At 33.5% G+C, this 14896-nt stretch overlaps 1 protein-coding gene across 1 annotated transcript; it reads right to left on the bottom strand.

The window, feature by feature from the left end:
• Window positions 1-3165: 3165 nt before the first annotated feature.
• On the bottom strand, window positions 3166-14084 carry LOC144839486 (uncharacterized). The gene is made up of 21 exons (XM_078694865.1): window positions 14008-14084; window positions 13515-13621; window positions 13156-13234; window positions 12784-12990; window positions 12093-12275; window positions 11870-11989; window positions 11397-11511; window positions 10772-11053; window positions 10523-10675; window positions 10151-10403; window positions 9663-9808; window positions 9280-9354; window positions 8835-8981; window positions 8501-8541; window positions 7749-7923; window positions 7448-7519; window positions 6931-7012; window positions 6356-6417; window positions 5451-5654; window positions 4646-4786; window positions 3166-4380 (listed from the first exon to the last, which is right to left on the bottom strand). The coding sequence occupies exons 1-21, from the start codon at window positions 14020-14022 to the stop codon at window positions 4355-4357; spliced, it is 2685 nt and encodes an 894-aa protein (XP_078550991.1). The 5' UTR covers window positions 14023-14084; the 3' UTR covers window positions 3166-4354.
• Between the last annotated feature and the right edge of the window lie 812 nt (window positions 14085-14896).

The following is a 14896-nucleotide window of genomic DNA, read 5'->3' as shown; positions in this document are numbered from 1 at the left end:
TTATATACTACATTCACAAGGCCAATTCCAGACAAGCGAAAGCTTTTTATTTGGTCTTTTTGTCAAATAAATTTAGCAATGTAATTATTATTATTATTTTACATTTTGACAATAAAGAGATATGTAAAATGTAGTAGGTCAAATTCTGAAGTTTATCAAGCAAATCAATCTACGGCAACTTTAGATCTTGGCCAATCCTAAAGTCTTCGAAAATGTGCCAATTTTAATCTTCACTAATCCTGAATTTATTTTAATCCTAATCTGAGACTAATCCCACCACACCTTGTAAATAGATAAGTTATCGAATGTGTGATTCTATATATATGTATATTTGTATTTGATTGTACCTAAATAATAATGTTTTAATTATAGGATTTAGTTCCCTTTTGTGATTCCTGCCATGTTGTAGTTGTTTGTTGTTATTTTTATTGGAAATAAAGAATAAGAATTATTAGGTCTGCAAGAGACAATTCAAAAGTAACATTTTTTAACCACAAATGAATACAATAATGCATGTGTTTAAGATTAGAAAAAAGAAACTATTATTCACACCTATTCGTTAAACTGGTTAAGATTTGACAATTAAGACAACAAGATAATTTTCGATTCCCGATGACCTAGGGCCTAGGATGTTACGATAATTTATTGTGCGCATGTGTTTAGTTTGGTTTGGCAATTTTTGTCGCGTTGTCGGGACGCAATTTCGTCGTCGATCGTAGGTTCAGGTGACGAGCTTCTTTGATTCTAGGATCACAGAATACACATTTGAACTTTTTTGGGTGCAGCGGGGTTGGTAGTGAACGATGACTTGAAACTACCTGATGGTTTGTAGCAAAGATGGCATAGCGACACATTGACTGAACTAGCCTAGGTCGTGGTTTGTTTCAAATCGAAAGATCACTAAAGCTGTGTCGACACTATCAAACTTCATGTGACAAAAAAGTGTGATGTGCCCATATATGGACATGATGATTTCATATCACTACCATATTTGGGCACATCACACTTTTTTCTAACTAGTTTGATAGTGTAGACAGAACTAAAAGCATATCAAAAGGAAGTTTTCATTAGAATACTATATAAACACTGTTTCACACTATACTACTTTATGCAAAATGTAATTCACTAAAAGCATGTTTTGATCAGTGTGTCTAAAGTTTCAGGTTTCTATCAATAAAATATCCATTCACTTTAGTATATGGATTCGTTTCTCTTTATGTTTCTTTTTCCGTAGTTCCATCTACAATTTGGTCCCATTCTTTTTTTTGAGATAGATAGATTGTGTTATTAGGATGTTGGACCAAGGCAATCTCACAACTTGTTAAGCTCTGTCTACACTGTCCAAATATGGTAGTGATATGACCAAATATGGCAGTGTTATGACATCATCAAGTCCTTATATGGGCACATAACATTGTTTTTGTCACATAAAGTTTGATAGTGTAGACATAGCTTCAGATTGCCTTGGTTTTTTCTTACAGTTTTCATACGTTCTTCGAAAAATATTTTTATCTGGTTTTATATTAAATATCTGTATACAACTCTTTACGTTAGACCAGCAAAGATTGGTTCCCACTAGGACGCAACGCAAGGACGTACGCGCAACACAAGCGAGTTGACCAATGACAAGCCACTGTTCGAATAATCTATCTTTGTGATTGGTCAAATCACTAAAGCGTGGTTCCCACTAGCGACGTAACGTAACGCAATCGACGAAACGTAAGAAAATTCCCTTCCAATAATTGTGTTTGCCCCCGCCTGCGTGAAATCAAACCGATGTTTGCAGCACTGTTGCGTCGTCGGTTCCCACTTGTGATTACGCAATACAGCACTTTGCGTCGATACGTCGTTGCGTTGCGTCTCTAGTGAGAACCAAGCTTTATAGATACGTACGTGTGCAACGCTTCGAAGCGTTACACACGTCCGTATCTATTACGTTTAACGTAAAGATTGTATACAGTGAGTTTTTATACGCGTAATTGCGCTCTTTTTCGAGGGGACCCACGCAGATATATGTTTTCATTGATTTACAACTGTATCATCGACTTCGCTAAAACACCTTTACACATATCATCGTCAAAAAGTGCGTCACATTATTAATTTACATTTCATTTATTCGTAAACGACCGTTCGTGTACGACCTTCACTTCAATTTACAAGATTAAATTTACTCCCAAAAATGATATTTATCTTATTTATGACAGAATAACGGAATACATTATGGATTGTCATAAAAGCATGTTATACTTATTGGCATGTTAGTGATAAGTCTTTTTCAATTAGTAAACATATCATTTGAAAATGTGCGGTGATGATCATATTATGACGGTTTGGTGTCATGTATATTGCAACATTAGATCAGATGTATATTAATATTATAAATCTTGGTTCCCACGCAAGAGAGTTGACCAATCACAAGCGACAGCTCGGGGGATACATCGCGTCCTGATTGGTCAAAATACTTGCGGTGCGCTTACGTCCTGTTGTTGCGTCCACTTGTGGGAATTAAACTTTAACTATCTACACTATCAAAAATGATGTGACAAAAAATGTGATGTGCCCATATATGGACATTATGATGTCATGTAAATACCATAATTGGGAATATCGCCACCATATTTGGGCACATCACACATTTTTTGTCAAACTAGTTTGATAGTGTAGACAGAGCTTTATTCTTCCATACGTGGTTTTTTAATTTATTCAGACACATCTTTTATCAAACAGTTATATGAAGAATTGGATGAAATTGATTTTCTATCGGAAGTAAACAATTGAAACCTTATCAGTAATCTAATACCGAGCGTGTTTATATCAACTCCATAATATAATTATTAATGCCTCCCGGGAAAAACTACGACGTAAAATTAATCCGTATTAATACGTAATCAATAGAGCGCGTATTGTGGGATCAGCGAAGCTTAATACGCGCTTGTACTAAATACGCACAAGGAATTGAATTCACTGCGGATTCTTTAAAGCTCTGTCTACATTATCAAACAATAAAGTGTGATGTGCCTAAATATGATAGTGATATGCCCAAATATGGTAGTGAGATGACATCATGTCCATATATGGGCACATCACACTTTTTTGTCGCTTAACGTTTGATAGTGTAGACAGAGCTTAATCATGAAGATCCCGTCAGTGAATGTACGACATAGGTACGTATGTAAATTTTACTTTATTTGTGTATCTTAGTTCAAAAGATATCTACCAAAAAAACAATAAACATCTCATTTTGGTGTTGTAATAATAATTATCTTAAGCATTACTAATATTTGTAATACATGTTATTAGAAGAATATCAAACCATTAAATGTTTATGTTCACTGAAGAAGTGAAATATGATTTACTAGTGATAATCTAACAATCGATAAACATAGGTAGTAACCTATAATTTCAACAGGATTATATATTATATACAATAAGTAGGCCGAACGACAACATAGCATTACGGCACGAAATACTACACTACAAATAGTCCGAGAAAATTATATTATCTATTATATTATTATTGGTATAACTTCCCATGGCATAGTGATATACTGAATTAATTAATAAACAGAATCCTAAGTATTCCAATGGTTTGATAAATTATTAAAATTATAGAAAAAAAAATTATATTACAGCGAGTTAGCTGCATAGACACACATTGCATATACAAACAAAATAATAAATTATTGATTAATTGTATATCTATATATATAACCCATAGGCTTAAAAATTATCGGTGACAATATTAAATAAGCACATTGTTTACTTTTCCTCAAGTAAAGTTTTTACTTAAACACTGTAGAGTAATAACCCTGACCATACAAAGTGGAACCTCACTTCAATATAACTGGATTAAACCCTCCAACAATTGCTAAGAATAACTTGTATTGTTTAGGGATAATCTTCAAAGTTTATATAACCCAAGCATACCTTGCTTTTATATAATAACACTAATTTAGTTACATAAACCTGAATATTGCAACTGTGTAAAACTTGATAATAATCTTAAACTCCATTTAAACATCAGAACAGAATATTACAAATATTTGTATGACACTTTAGGACGCAGTAATCACCTCAGTGCTCAGTTTTGGGAGAGTAAAGCTCTGTCTACACTACCTAAATATTGTATAGCGATATGCCCAAATATGGTAGTGATATGCCCAAATATGGTAGTGATATGCCCAAATATGGTTGTAATATGCCCAAACATGGTGGTGATATGCCCAAACATGGTGGTGATATGCCCAAACATGGTGGGATATGTACAAACATGGTAGTGATATTACCATATATGGGCACATCAGACAAGGCTTTACAGATACAAATCTAAAGGAGTGCCACTTGCCTGTGTTATTTATTCATCTGAATCAGTGCCCTCACCTAATGGTAGTGATATGCCCAAACATGGTAGTGATATGACCATATATGGGCACATCAGACAAGGCTTTACAGATACAAATCTAAAGGAGTGCCTTGCCTGTGTTGTCTATTCATCTGAATCAGCGCCCTCACCTAATGGTAGTGATATGCCCAAACATGATAGTGATATGACCATATATGGGCACATCAGACAAGGTTTTACAGATACAAATCTAAAGGAGTGCAACTTGCCTTATTATTTATTCATCTGAATCAGAGCCCTCACCTAATGGTCGTATTCTAAGATTGTTCGCTCGAACTACTTTCAAATTTGGACAATTCTTTATGTTGTTAGCAACATTCAACGTCACAAATGTGTTGTCAAGATTTAATAATGATAGGCTTAGCAACTTGAGGTGGGGCAAACCTTTATTGGAAAGAAAATATACAAATATAAGTAGTATTCATAATAAACTTTGAAACATTTATTTTATTTTATGTCTTTAGGCACATGTGGCCAAGGATTACCAATAGTAAATTAATCACTGTCTTATCAGATAGGTGGTAATCCCCCTGATGCGGGGGCTATTTTGTGAACCAGTTTACAGTAACCCCCTACTCATCTTGAATGATGAACAGGTTATAACTGTGTACACTGGGCCTACGGTTTATAGTCCTTATCCAAGAAGACTTGTTCCACCACCAGAACTAGGAGCGAGTCGGCCTCGAACCCTTGCCGACATTGTTGGCTCTTTAGGTATGGTAAACAGCGCTTCGGCCTTCAAGGCTTGGCCATTTGACCCATTTAACTATTAATTCCAATACAACGTGATAATTGTGAACTTGAAAAAATATAGATTTTAACAAATGACAGATATAAATCCACATACAATACATAAATGCATTGTATCAGGGGTCTAGTAGTAGGTTGGTTATGTTTACCATACATAAACCTAGGTTCTGGGTTTTATATACAATATATACAATCTTCACGTCACAAATTTAATAAACGTCAACCAACCCAAAGACACAACATGTAAGGTTACAAAGCAATGAGTGTTAATTGTACATTGTAAAAAAATCACACTTACCAGAGTTTGAAATGTTAGTACGGCTTAAGTTGAGTTTACTAAGCATATGGCACTGGTTGAGAGCCTTAGACTTGAGTAGTTTGCTGGTAATTTGAGTCGATGAGAGACTTAGCATTGACAACTTAGTAAGAGAACTAAGTACCATTGCTCCGGTGTCACTTATATTTGTTCTATCTATACTCAATCCTTGTAAATCTGTCAGTCCTATAGAAAAATAAATATCACAGATAAAAATAACGAAAAAATAAATCTCTCAACATAAACAAAAAGCTCAAAATATTTAAATATGATAAGCTTTTTAAAAATATGTTTGATTTTGTAATAAATCAAATATTAATAAGATTAAAATGGAAATTTATGGTTTATACATTTTTCATTTATAGATTTGAAGATATTTTTAAAAAGTTATAAGATTAACAATTTTTATAAGAGATTATTTTCACGACGATGCACAATCTGAATGATAATAGTGTAACTACTGCGGGAAAAAAGGGTTAAGTGCCCAAATATGGTAATGATATGACATCATTGTGTCCATATATAGGCACATCACATTTGTTTGTTACATAAAGTTTGATTGTGTAGACAGAGCTTTAGAGAGGGAAAACCTCTGTTGCAAATGTTCTCATATGTCCTTTTTAGTACCAAGTACAGATTATACCAGATTATACACAAACTTTTGAAACAATAAAACCAGTTAATACACTACTACACTTAAGCATTTAAAACAAATCACTTGTAAGCGAAAATAAAATACCTGAATTCAACTCTTTTTCAATTCTTTGTTATTAATTATGCTTCAAAATTGTTGTTAATATTAGTAATAATCTTGTCAATATTGGCGTTTACAGTTTTAATCTAAAATTGTGAATTTATAAAAAGTGTGTTTTACAATATAAATGTACCTTTTAAATGTGACAAACCAACGTCAGTAATTTTAGTATTACTAAGAGACAGTTTTCTCAGACTGAAAGAAATAAAAGAATCAATAAAATTACCAGAAATAAACAGGAAACAAATAATAAAGAAAAATAAAAGAAATAAATGCCAAATACATTCTTGTAACAGAAGTAACCTACACATTAATTCCGATTAAAACATATGCATTATTTATTACTTTCAGTATGTATAATAAAAATCTATATAACAAGTAAAATAAAGTTCTTTTTTTTTAACTGGGAAAATGATTAAAGTTGATAGTTGTGACATATGGTAGGTTATTGATATACTATAACTTGGTATGGTAGAGGTAATATTATTAAGCTCTGTCTACACTATCAAACTTAATGTGAAAAAATGTGTGTCATATCACTACCATATTTGGGCATATCACTACCATATTTGGGCAGATCACGCTTTTTTTTCCTTCAAACTAGTTTGATAGTGTAGACAGAGCTTTAAATGTTTGACATCCCATTTAACCGATTTGAGGTATTACAAGATTGACTATGTGTACATTTAAAATAGGAAAAAACGTTACCTTGTCATGTCTGCAAGATGATGTACGCCGTCATCAGTAATATGGATGTAATCAGAAAGATCTAGTTCAACTAATGACATACCTTAAGAAAACAAAAAAGGGTTACATATACACACAGGTTGAACAGTAGTAGTGTGGGTATAAATGGAATATCATTATCTTTATATACTGTTTAGATAAACTAGATTTGGGCCTTAAATATAAGTATACTGCTAAACACAAAAGTGTGGGTGGACCGTGGGATTGGGGGTGAGGTGGACCGTCGGATTGGGGATGAGGTGGACTGTGGGATTGAAGGTGAGGTGGATTGTGGGATTGGGAGTGAGATGGACTGTGGTATTGGGGGTGAGGTGGACTGTGGGATTTGAGGTGAGGTGGACTGTGGGATTGAGAGTGAGGTGGACGGAGGGATTGGGGTGAGGTTATACCAGAGTTAGGACAAATGTATCAATTCATGCATTTTCAAATCATCTGATGTTGATTGTATGGAATAGTGTAATAACAACCATATAGTTACCTGCAATGTATTGTATTCCCAGGTCTGTTGTTGTGTGCCTACTTGGTAGTTGAATGTGTCTTAATTGCATACCTATAAAAATTAATGACTTAATGTTACTGTAATGTTCTAAGTAAGTTGCTTAAAGTTGATCACCGACTTATGTGTACAAATTGTTTGTTTTTCTCAATGGCAGCAGTGGCGAATCCAGGATTGGGGAGACACAGAAATGTGAAAAACAAATGTGAAAAAAAAAATTTGTTAGGGAATAATATATCTTTAATGTCAATCAAATTAATTAAAATGTAAAAATGAACTGAACCTGTTAAAGAATAGAGGGCTCTGTCTCCTTCCATACTCAGGATAGAGTTTATATTTAAAGCTTTTAATTTTGGTAGTTTGTGAAGTCCATTTAAGCTTTCTGACTTGACGTAAGTCGACCCAATATTCAATGTTTCAAGATGTGAAAGGCATTGCAGAGGTAGAAGAGTTGTAACCTAAACAAAACAATATACTATCAATATTAGTAGTAGTAGTATTACAGTATAAAACAAGGCCAACAGCCATAAGTCGCGTGCTCTCAGAAAAAAATGAACTTTCCAAAAGTAATGTACTTTAAAACTTTTCTGTACATCAAAACAGCTCAAAAAGTACAGAAAAGCGATAAAACGCATAGTGATACCGGACCGTCAGACAGACTGACCGACACAGTGAACTATAGAGTCGCGTCCATGCGACTAAAAATGTTGATGAGATGTACAGTATTTGTAGGCCTAATTATAGATACCTTTTCCAGGTATACCTTATCCCAGACAATATGCTGTTTTTATTTTATTTATTTAGGTATAACAAATTTACAAAAAGCAAACAGAAGTCTGAAAATATTGTATTACAAAGATTGAAACATTAAAAATGATGGATTAAAAATAAAGACAAATTCACAGCAAAACTACACATAAAATTTAAACATACAGAAAGACATATATATAAAAAAAAAATTAAAATGTAACAGTATTGCAAGGTTATTATATCAATTATCATACATTATTATTATAAAATATTTAATGTCTTTACCTGTGTCTGCTCAATTGATAAGTGACGTAATAAACTAAGATCTGAAAACATAAATACAAACAGTAAAATGTGATAGATGAAGATAAGAGAATATGCAACACACATCTAGTGGTGAATTCAAAATACTTACTTACTTACTTTTTTAGTAGTTTTCAAGTAGTTTATATCAGCTGCTGCTTTTACAGATTTTTTCGAGAGCTTTTCCAACTTTTGTAAATCCTTGATTGGTCGGAAAAGCTCTCGAAAAATCTGTAAAAGCAGCAGCTGATATAAACTACTTAAAAAAATTGCAAAACATTTGCCGTGTTTCCAAAATGTATAACAATATACTTACTCGCAATAATTGATATGGAAACATCCGTAATACGAGTCTTACTTAAATACAATTGAGTAAGAGTTGATGATAAGTGAGTAAGATTCTCTACTCCTATGTCTGTGATGTTAGCACCTTCTAAGCCTAAAGTTGTCAAATGCTTTAAATCTACAAAATATAATTGATTTACAGATTATTAGTAAATACCATAACTGGATGATGATTTAATCATTTTATTATTTTAGATTGTACATTTGCTAACACTTGCTTTGACAAACTTGATTGTTTTGATTTTATTTGGAAACAGGTACGTAAGCACGTAAAGCTAGGTTTCGGGTAATGTAAAGTGGGTAAAGATTGTGGGTTAGTATTTGTTGGGATATGAAGCATTAAGTCAAGACTTACATTTCCACTGAAAACTGCTTTTGTTTGAATAGGATTTGATATAATTTACACATGAACCTACCTTTAATGCATCCAAGCACTTTATCTGTGATTTGTGGGTTTAAATTTAGTTTTAAAATCTTTAATTTTTTCAAACCTGTTTAAAAAAAGAAAAAAATGTGTTTATCTTAAAAAATCATGCAACATTTTAATATGTTCTTAGTTAGTTACTGTATATATTGTTCTTGCTTAAATAATGCTTTTAATAATATATATGATATTTATACAATACGATAGCATTATTGTCATTTTTACAACAAGGTACAAATTAAATTTGGTTGGTTGATTTACATTTGATATACATACAATATACAAATATATAAAGAAAACCAAAAAACAAAAACACCCAGTTAATTAATGTATAATGTTGCAACAAAAATGATGTTTGTTACCATGGTAACTTACATGGTAAGAGGACAGTGAGACCAGCATCACTAATGAGACTACAAGAACAGATGCTCATGTGACTTATGTTGCTATGGAAACGTAGCGATTGAAGGAGTTCGTTGGTGGTGTACTTGTAACAATCTAGCACCAAATGGGTCAGGTGACTGTAAAATAATGACATAATAGAGTTTTAGGTATTTTTAAACAACATTCATAATGATACGTTTCATAATTGATATCTGGGTGCCAATAAATTATGTAACTTGAAAAAACATCATAGAATTCTTTAAAACTCTGTCTACACTATCAAATTTATGTGACAAAAAAATTTGATGATGTCATATCACTACCATATTGGTAAACACTATCAAACTATAGTTTGAAAAAAAAAGTGTGATGTTCCCAAATATGATAGTGATATGACATCATCATGTCCATATATGGGCAAATCACATTTTTTGTCACATAAAGTTTGATAGTGTAGACAGAGATTAAGGAATTCTTACCATGACAGAAATATAGGCATTGTCCTTGGTCGCAATGTTCCATCTTTTTTCATCTCATCAACAATTTTTGCTGCTAGTTGTTGAGGCATTCCACCCAATGAGGAAGGTGATTGGTTGGGATCTCCTAGTTTCTTAGCAACAGCTTTCGTTGTCATGGTAACCAGAGATGGTATGACTGTTGACCTTGATGATGTCGTTGGAACATCCGGTGCCTGTTGGTGAGCTAACGCGATTCGTTTGAGGGCAGCATCAGCTGAAACACAATCAAAGAATGGTTCTGTTACATAAAATGGCTTTGGTCATGGTAGATAGAAAGTGTATTTTTAAATGCATAAATAAAATTGTAATTATTATATTTGAATATAAGACTACCTGCTTTTTGTTTTGAGACTTCTTCAGCTCCTTCTTCACTTGCTCCATCTTGGAAGCCATATACAAAGTTGACAGGCTGAGCATCCAGTCTGTTGCCTCCTCCCCATGGGTGCTGTTGTGGACCCTGGGCCTCACCCCAGCCAGCAATTAATTCTGTCACAAAAATAAAAAGTGTATTTAACACATTTAACAACAATATGGCCAATGGTAATTTGCCTATTAGAGCATTATTATAATTATTATAATTACCATCCATATCATTATTCTCATCATTTGCATCTGGTTCCTCCACCACATCACTAGCTATATCCTCTGAGGGTTCTTCTTCACCTTCTTGCTCTACATGCTGCAAACTATGACCTGCTCCCCAGTTATGAGCTGCAGAGTGAGGGCGCTGGCTATTGATCAACTGCATCTGTCGATTTAATCGTCCTGCCACGTCCATTCCAGTACCTCTATGGCTGGGAAGCGCTGTTGATGTGGTCGATACCGGCTGTGTTGGTGGTTCACTATCAGTCTCAGCCTTATGAACTAAATTACAAATAAGAGAACTGATTACAGTCAACTCTCCCTATACCGGACACCTTTGGGCTGGTCTAATATGTCTGGTAGAAAATCTGGTATTTATTTCTGTTTTTCAATGGTGGTCCATCCAGCCGAAGCTGATCATTAGGGACCCTATGATATTATTTATGTACAATTTATAAAAGGGCTAGGTGGTCAAAATACCGATAATACAAGAAAAGCCTAAACTTGTTATGGAAAGATAAAAACTGACCAATGATACACTAAAATAAGTGGTGTATGAAAATGATAAGAATGGGAGAAGAAAATTCGAGGAAAGTTTTGATAATTTTAGGGAAAAAAAACGTACGTTTACTTGGTGGTCCTTCTGACTTCCTGGCAACAAGCACTCCCCTAGGAGTGAGTTTTAATTCAGACAGTGACAGGATCATGTCTTCACATGTATACACATGCCTAGGAAATGTCTACAAATAAAATAACTCTTTAAATTCACGATGTTGGCTGTATTATTAATTAATAAAATCAAATAAATGTCTTAATCCTTGTTACAATAAAATTATCTAACCATTATGCAAGTTATTGTAACAAATGTTATTATTTATAGACGAATACAACTATGTATTAGTAATGTAATACCTATGAAGTAGGTCTGTCTACACTATCAAACTTTATGTGACAAAAAAAAATGTGATGTGCCCATATATGGACATGGTGATATCACTACCATATTTGAGCATATCACTACCATATTTGGGCACATCACCCCTTTTTGATAGTGTAGACGGAGCTTAACTAACATTGTTTACATTTCTTCTATGTTACCTGTAGTAATTCAATTTCTTGCAGAGTTGGTTCTTGCTCCTTAACAAAATCTACAACCATCTTAAGACTACATGATGCCTCAAATTCATGTCGAAGTGCTTGTCCTGACGGCAAACGAATCTAAATAACAAGGACAATTAGGGTAAACTAATTTGAATAAAAGAGGTCATGGTAGACATTTGAAATAAACTTTTTGTTGTTAAATTGATATAACTACAATTACCTGAAGTGTGCATTTTAGGTCTTTCTTTTCTGTAGTTTTTTCCTTTTCTTCCTTTTTACTTCTTTCATCTATTTTGCTCTCACATTCTTTTGATTCTTGTTTTGTACTACTAGATGCTGTTGTTGTCTTCTGAACCCTTGCCTTCTTGTCTGCTGCAATTTCTAGTAAAACCTGCTGCCTTTCCTACAACAAATACAAGCTATTAATACAATAAACAAGAAACTCCCAAATGTATTTTTTAAAATTCATTTAAAAAACAAACTGATGGTTTCTGGTTCACCTTATAGTTTCCCTTCTAAAGCTCTGTCTACACTATCCAACTAGTTTGACAAAACATGTGTGATGTGCCCAAATATGGTAGTAATATGCCCAAATATGGTAGTGATATGGCCAAATACGGTAGTGACATGACATTATTATGTCCATATATGGGCACATCACATTTTTTGTCACATAAAGTTTGATAGTGTAGATAGAGCTTAATAATAGTATTATTCCTAAAATATTTCCACAAAATATAATAATACACTATTTCATATTTTGGAGGCAATTTATCACATTGTATTTTCAGTACATTTTGATGACAGTACAGTACCTCATCCACTCATAAAATATGTATACTTATGGTATCTCCTTTTATTTATTTTTTTTAACATTCATTTGAAGAGTGGAAAAATAAACGAAACGAAACCTTTTTCTTCAACAGACGTTTCTCTTTAGCCTCCTTTGCAGCTTGATGCCGTTGCTCCTGTTCCCATCTGTCCTTCTCTGCCAGTTGTTCCTCATTCAAAGCATACCTACTGGCTAACTTTGGTGTTGACTCTGTGTTTGATTGTTCCGTGTTTGAAGAAGTATCTAATTGTCCTAATTCTGGTTGGTTGTTTTGTGGTTGTACAGTCTGTAATAAATAAAAGTAAAAACAATATATCAATTTAAAACAAACAAAATTATTAAGTTAAACAGAAGTAAGTAAAGTAAAACATTTATTCACATCATTCATGAAAGTGTGATTTTTTGTAAAAATTTTTAGAATTATGGATATTTTTTTAGAATCGTTTTTTACCTGCTGTGTATTTGTTCGAAGGCTCAAACTTGGAGTTGAGACTGTTGGGATCACCGTAGGGTCGTTGACCTGTAAAAGCCTTGAAACAAACAAATTGAAATAATTATTTTTTACAATACGTTATTGTTCCTTGATATTTTGTACACATTTATGAATGTAAAGCAAGTTTGAAAACAAAATAATACATAGTTTGAATTGGAAAACAATTGCAGAAAATGGGATGATTCATTTATACATTATTATTATTTTATAAACATGACAATGTGAGAATATAATAAATTATTATTAATTAATAATTTATTGACAGTCTTCTAAAATAATATAACATATTGCATTGTTTTAAGGTTCACTATACTAACCATTCTACAGCTTCCTGTAGGTTGTACTTTCCTGCTTGTACGGCAGCTTGACTTCTATCTAGGTCAAACCCCATCCCCACTAATGTCATCAAAAGACCATCGATTGTCTAAATTAAAAATGTAATTAAAATATAAATTAAATAATATTCAATCAAGTATATATGGCTAATTTATGACTCCATGATTCAGGCTGCATCCTCATTTTTAGTATTCTACAAAGATAATTTAACCTCTATCCTCTTTAGGCCTGCTACTAGGCCTTATTGGTACTGGTTGATTTTGGTACGAGATGACCAGTACCCTTCCAGACAGGGCTTAGCAAGGCCCGTGTCTCTGGCTGCCTGGCCGAATACCCGTCTGGCCTCCGCCAATAGCCAGGCTTAGCCTAGCTATTCTATACCAGGCTAACCTAGGCCTGGTAATAATCAGAATGACCAATACATGTACTGCTATAAACTTTCTTTTAATGTGATGCCATTATAAATCTACTTACATTTTCTGAACTCATTTTTGTCCATGTAAAGGGCAAAATTACGACGTATTACGAACGCGAGAACAAGAATCGCGCAGCCACCAAAAACCAAAACATTAGATTCTCCTATGAAACGCCGAATCTGCCTATATACTATTTGTATTGTTGGCATAGTACTGTAGAACCAGAGAAGAGTCACGAAACAGTGAAATTCTTCCCTGGTGTAGAACATACATAATAAAAAAACAGTTTTTGTTTTAATTTTTTCTAAATTTTAAAGAACAGTTATTTTATTGATTTACACATTTGTTTAATATTGTAATGTAATGATATACTTTTATAATTAAGAAATCAACCTTTGTATTTGTATTTGTATTTGAGTTCACAAACTTGACCCAGAAAGTCCAGAGGAGAGTTTGTCCAGATGTTTTTAATGACCATTAGTTTATAATAGAATCCCTAAAGAAAACACTTAGCTTAACATTTGACCTATCCCATCGTTAAACCAGGAGAGATTGACACTATTTAAGTACAGATTTGACAGTGTCATCCATCATTGAAATACCTTATTATACCGTTAATCACTCCCACTTAAACACCCCTGGATCAACTTAGGACCAATCGTTACCCTCACAGATTACGTAGTGACATATGTAAATGAACCGAAGCCGATATACCCCCAAGTTTCAGAAGAGCCCAGACACACCTTACAGCCACTTTACAGAGCGCACACCTTACAGCCACTTTACAGAGCGCACACCTTACAGCCACTTTACAGAGCGCACACCTTACAGCCACTTTACAGAGCGCACACCTTACAGCCAGCATCACTAATCCTCTGTTCCTTAGTCAGTTAGTTAGCTGCATCATTATTATTGTATCAAGTATATTCTGAATAAATAATATATGT

This window comes from Antedon bifida, chromosome 4 (genome assembly GCF_963402885.1).
Source record: "Antedon bifida chromosome 4, ecAntBifi1.1, whole genome shotgun sequence".
Taxonomy (NCBI): domain Eukaryota; kingdom Metazoa; phylum Echinodermata; class Crinoidea; order Comatulida; family Antedonidae; genus Antedon; species Antedon bifida.
Note: the sequence above shows the minus strand (reverse complement) of the source record. Positions and strands in the feature narration are given on the sequence as shown.